Source organism: Ricinus communis, chromosome 4 (genome assembly GCF_019578655.1).
Source record: "Ricinus communis isolate WT05 ecotype wild-type chromosome 4, ASM1957865v1, whole genome shotgun sequence".
Taxonomy (NCBI): domain Eukaryota; kingdom Viridiplantae; phylum Streptophyta; class Magnoliopsida; order Malpighiales; family Euphorbiaceae; genus Ricinus; species Ricinus communis.
The window spans coordinates 26,577,764-26,583,815 of NC_063259.1; the positions used below are offsets into that span (position 1 = coordinate 26,577,764).

General features: G+C 32.6%; 1 protein-coding gene across 1 annotated transcript; it reads left to right on the forward strand.

The window, feature by feature from the left end:
* Positions 1 to 203: 203 nt before the first annotated feature.
* On the forward strand, positions 204 to 5,522 carry LOC8289013 (putative exosome complex component rrp40). Its single transcript, XM_002511360.4, has 10 exons — positions 204 to 355; positions 461 to 535; positions 1,051 to 1,137; positions 1,846 to 1,902; positions 2,930 to 3,022; positions 3,519 to 3,591; positions 3,696 to 3,771; positions 3,896 to 3,986; positions 4,314 to 4,431; positions 5,132 to 5,522. Exons 1-10 carry the CDS (start codon positions 305 to 307, stop codon positions 5,134 to 5,136), a joined length of 726 nt encoding a protein of 241 aa, XP_002511406.3. The 5' UTR covers positions 204 to 304; the 3' UTR covers positions 5,137 to 5,522.
* Positions 5,523 to 6,052: the final 530 nt, after the last annotated feature.

Below are 6,052 nucleotides of genomic sequence, written 5' to 3' on the forward strand. Positions count from 1 at the left end.
TTAAGAAATAAATATTATCAGTTAATATAATATAAAAATAATAATTATAATGCTTTTCAAAATTAAAATACTGATAATTTTAAATTCTAACACAGTTAGATTTTTAAAATTAAATCTATATAAAATAAATTATTAGATATTATATATTGTTAAATCAAAATAATAAGAAGACTAAATTAATTTAATATAACAAAAGAAATTAGTAAGAAACCTATTAGTAGATATATTATTGGCCTTTCTCTGTTCGGACTTGTATATATTATGAGCTATAACCGCCAGTTCTTTTCAATAAGAGAGTGAAATAATGGAAAATAAGCCATCTAGTTCACCAGCGAGCTTTGTTGATGAGTTAGTTGTGAGATTTGTTTTTTCCTTTTCCTTACTCTTATGATTCTTTCACGTAAACTTTTTCTTTCTTTTTCTTTTGTTTGCTTAGTATTGGAGTTTGTGTAATTCATAGGTTCCAGGAGATGTGGTTCTTGATCTTTCAACTATGACTAACCAGACTATCAAGCTTGGTGGCGGCCTCCGTCAGGTTACTATGTTAGGGTTTTGATTTTTACTTCTTATTTCTTTCTTTATTGATTTTATGCTTTAATTATTATTTTTCTAGAAAAGGATGTTCCGAAAGTGTGCGTGTTTTTTTCTTTTTAATGTTGGGAACCCCTTAGGATTTTCCTTTTTTCATGGAATTTATTTAAACAGATTAATTGATTGTGTCAATAACTGAAGACTATATTATGCGCAAGAGCTACTGTCTCTCTTTTTTCTTTTTCCTTTTTTTTTTTTTCCTTTCAAAGATGGGAGCTAATGCTTGGCTAAATAGCGACGAGCGCAATGCCTATTGGCTTTTGGTTTGAGTAAACTAGTCCTAGATTCATGGTTAATGTTTTATTTAGTAAAAACTTCTGATTGATTCTTACTGTGTTTAAATCCATCTGAATTTTACTATGAAGGTACTAAGTGCAGTCACCCAAAGTGAATAAATAGAAAACATCACTGTTTAATTTTATGAGAAGATATTGATATTTGTTTTGGGTGATTTTCTAGGATTGTGATGCTGTTACTGTCATCAAGGCCGGGAAGCTAAGGTTCTCAAAGCCAAACAAATATTGGGTCGAAAGCTCCCATAAAAGGGTAAGTATGGATAACGGTCATATAGAATTTAGCTGAGAATTAATTCTGTGAACTATAAGAAGCTATGGCTTTAACTTCTCTCATCCGAATTGCATTATTGCATTTCTTTTCAGACCTTTTTTGTCAATCTAACCATGAGAATAACTGCATGCTACACAAATGCTCCTTTTCTTTTTTGGCGTTTGGGGGGATGTTTTCCTGATTGAAATATTATCAGTATGTTACTAGAGCAGATAAGTCGGATTTTATTCCAGCAAAGTCCTCTCTGTCCTCCTATATTTTCATGTACTCTAGTCATGTCGAGTAGATTGCCCTTGGTTTTTGCTGCAAATAGAAATTTCCCGCAACAAAGGTGCACATTCACAATCTTTGGTTGCACAAACTTTTATTTAATAGTAATCTTAGATTTCTATTTAATAATTCAGCAGTTAACACTAGTGAAGTGCTCAACCATGATGATCGATTCTTTATATTTATCAATAAAAATACTTTATAGTTTGTTTTAACGTTTATTTAATGGTTTTTTTTTTCTATAATTTTCTTTTTCTGGTGTTCTTGTTTCTCTAATTTGCTTGAGAGGAAAATTTAAGATTGGATACTAGTGCTCATCTTGTTTTATTTGTCCCATCGATTTTGATATTTTTATTTCATGGTTAATAAGGTAATGGATTTCCTTGCATGTAATGCTCTATCTGATTGCTTGTGCAGTACATGCCTTGTGCAGAGGACAGTGTTCTCGGAATCGTAGTAGACTCCAAAGCAGAAGTAAGCACTTTGTGTTATGAATCTTGGAACTTTTAGCTCTTTGATGTCAGTAACTGTATCAAGCTTTCTGAAGTAATTTGTGCATGTTCCTCTAGACAAAGTAGGCAAATAACTGTAACTTTCGTCATTGGCAAGCCTTTTCATTGTACAACTTTGACGTCAATTGTGACTTGCATTTTTCTAATAAGAAGGGTTGCAGGGCTTGTCATACAATGTTGTGGGGCAATTCGAATGGTGTGAAATAAATCATAGTTACTAGCAAATTTCTTAATAAGAAAGGATGACATATCCAGAGCATCAGCCTATGTGACTTCAGTTTCTTTCCATAGTTCTCTATAATACTAATTTTCATCCGTGAAAAATATGTTTTAGCTCTAACTTGTTAATAAAATTGGCAGAAATTGCGTCAGAAGTCTGCTTGCGTTATCATGTTAGACTTCCCATTCATAGGAAAACAGTGATCTTGGGTAATCCTGGAAATAATAACATCAATTTTGTACTTCTTAGGGATGTTGTACCTGATGCTTCTTCCAGAGAATAATTAATGCTTTCAAGTAGACTGGCTTACCAGCATAAGATTGACTGGCTTTGATTTTGAGCAGGAATGTGAAATGCTTTCAAAAATTTCTGCAGCCATGATGTTTATGTTAATCTAACCAAACATATCATGGTTCGCATTATTTAGCCTGCTTAATCCAGATTCCCTCTCTTTTGAGTACTTCTATAGAGTTCCTTTCTCTTTTTTTTTGTTTTCTGGAGTCATATCTCCATTTGAATCATTTATCTAATAGTTGTCTCTAGCGAATTTTTATATCCTATAGAAAAGATGGTAATAACCATTAATTTTTCTGTTGTATTTGATCCAATATAAGATCTCTTCCAAGAATTTGGCGTGGCATGTGCTAAGATATTCATGCCTGACCAATGTTAATTTTATTTCTGATATTAATAGCAATTTTTGTGTTGTAGAAGCAGTCTACTATGAATATGCAAGTGTTCTTGTTTTTAGTGCTTTTTGTTTTTGCAGAATTTTCTAGTGGATATAAAAGGACCTGCCATGGCATTTTTGCCTGTGCTTGCATTTGAAGGAGGCACAAGGAGAAACGTTCCAAAATTTGAGGTGTGTCCTATGTAGAGTCATATAGATACGTTCATCTGAAAGAGAAGGAGATTTTAGAATGGTTTCTAATGATGGCGTGAACTTAGAACTCTCAATACTCCTTTTATAATGACTTCTCATTTCAATATCATGGATTCAGCAGTGAATTCTGCTTGTTGTAATAAGATATAATCTCATGAAATTTCTGAGGCTAGATTACTGTTTCAGCAAACATTCTTTGCTGAATTTTATAACATAAGACCGCTCTAAAACTTGCACTGTGGTGAAGTACATATCTTGCAGAATCAATGGTTGGTGAGATTAATCGTTTCCCATGTAGTAACACTACCTGCCTTTAGGCATAACTCCCTAAGTATTTCTTTCTTCAAATAATTATTTCTTGGTAGGAAACAGAATGGTTAAATGCATTAAGCTGAGTTGAAGATGTCCGCACAAATCATCTTTTGTTATTTGTACCATATTTCTCCAATTTGGTAATGTTAGCTTCATGGCACAGGCAGGTACTTTGCTTTATGTTCGGGTTGTGAAGGCAAATCCTGGGATGAATCCGGAGTTATCATGCACTGATGGTTGGTTACTTGTCATGCATCATTTATATTTCATATACATGTGCTGCTTGTTTTCTCAAACTATTACAGTATTGTTGTGTTGAAATTTTACTTATAATTTATAGCCAGTGGGAAAGCTGTAGAATTTGGTGTTCTCAAAGATGGGTACATGTTTGAATGCTCAACTGGTCTATCAAGAATGTGAGGCATATTCTTCCCAATTTAACGTTTAGGTGTCAGAAAACCAACTACCTTAGAACGTTACTATTAACACTATTATGAAGCTATTCTTTTTGTGTTGATAAACCTTTCATTTAATTTTTAGGCTATTGAGCTCACCAACATGCCCAGTTCTTGAGGCTCTTGGCAAAAAGCTCTCCTTTGAGATAGCAGTTGGCATAAATGGCCGTGTTTGGGTAATGATTTTTCCTCTACTGCAGTAATTATGTCAATCTCTTTGTTTGCTCCCAACTCTTTACCCTTATTTGGCAAATCACAATCATTTTCTGCTTTAGACATGATTCAAAATGTCCTTAGCACATCCTACTTTGCACAACTATTGTTTCCCTTTTCATATTTTCCCTCAAAAACTTGTTAACTTTTGTGTTGAAATGAGGCCAAGTTTAACATGTTCTCAAGACAGTCTTCTATGTGTAGCCATTTTTTCTTTCTTGTTACTTTCAGGATACTAAAATACAATGCCTACTAAATCTTTGTTTTCTGTAAATTTCTTATTAATCTAGGTGAATGCCACCTCTCCGTCAACAATAATTGTTGTTGCTAATGCAATCATGAACTCGGAGACTTTGAGTGCGGTGCAGCAGAAAATTATGGTGGATAATCTGCTCGACAAAATCCGGAGTACGTTTACTACAGTTTCCATTCAGCCTTTCTCATCTTTTGTTTTTTTTTCTAATACTACTTATTGAATTAAAATGGGGAAGAACATGAAACTGAGACATAGCCGAAAGTCTCGCCCAATACACCCATAAACAATACCTAAGCAACTCAATTCTGTCATAAAATCCCAAACCTTGAAATACAATTGAAATATCTGACACATTACACAAACCACTAGCCACAACTCAATCACTACTATCAATACAATACCAAAATTAAGGTCCTTCCAATTACTATAGTAGACTGAGGTAAGGCCTGAAACAACAATTCCTGCATTAAATATTGACCTTCTTGGATGTTACAAAGCCTGAGGGAAGGAAGACCTGCATAGATACAAACCCCGACAGCAACAACATATCCATATCCATATACAATCAATCAGGTAGCTGGGATTTTTGCAACCCAATATCATGAAACCAGCCACGTTTAAATGTGCAATACAATAAACCCATTAACATGTTATACAAAGATAGCACATTGATGGGCCGAAACAAATAGTAGCCACTGTTAATACTAATTAAAATACATTAAAGCAACTCATAAACAAGCTATGAAATCTGAATTTTTGTAAACCTTTTTTATTCATATTTTTTGGGTACACTGGAAAATACCTTTTAATGATATTTCAATGACCATATTGTAATGATTCTTTTTTTCTCAGCATGATTAGAGCACTCCGAACAAACTTATCTATTGGATCCACCATTATCATTACATGTAGAAGTTCCAACATACCAGAACTTAAGGGTTACAAGCTCATGCCCTCATGAATATAAAAGGTTCCGGAACCAGTATGTAGATTCTTAGGCAGAGGTATTCATTTATGATGCTCGAGGTTTTCCATTTTTCCTATTTTAGAAGATGTCCTCTGTAATTCTCGGGTATTATAGAAGTACACGAACTGTTAGTATCAGGAATGCCCTTTCTGAGTACATCTTTATCAATTCAGTTTGGCTTTTGATTTTCTTTTTTGTTTTTTTAATGAAACAAGATTTCAATCCAAGAATTCAAATTGAAGCTGCATCAATGCTTCTAAATATTTATTGTGGAAATATTGAATCCTTTATTTTCTGGCTTAATTGTTAGATAAATTCTATATTTTACACTTATTCTTAGTGTAGTTTTCATTTTTTTAAATATTAGCAATGTATTTTTATATTGATTTTAATTTTAACCTTCAGCATTATTATCGGTAATTTTAACCTGCAGCGAGATTATCCGTTAAAATTTGCTAATGTGTTTACAATTTCGGCAATAAATAAAGGAATTGATTTAGTATAATGCTATTGACTTAAATGATGCTATTTTAATTATGAGAGTTGATCTTTTATTACTATTGTTTAGATTATAGCTATTTTTATAATTTATAAAGTTAATAAAGTTTAAATTAAATTAACTTTAGAGTACATTATTAAAAATTACGTGGTAAATTGAAAAAAAAATTTAAAAATAGAGAGTTTTATTTGATACTTACCAAGAGATTGGATGGTATATGATATTATTGAATAAACGTCAGCCTAAGGGACATCGAAATGGTCCATTTAGGATTTTTGGTAAATATGAAATGTTTAGCACATTGAAG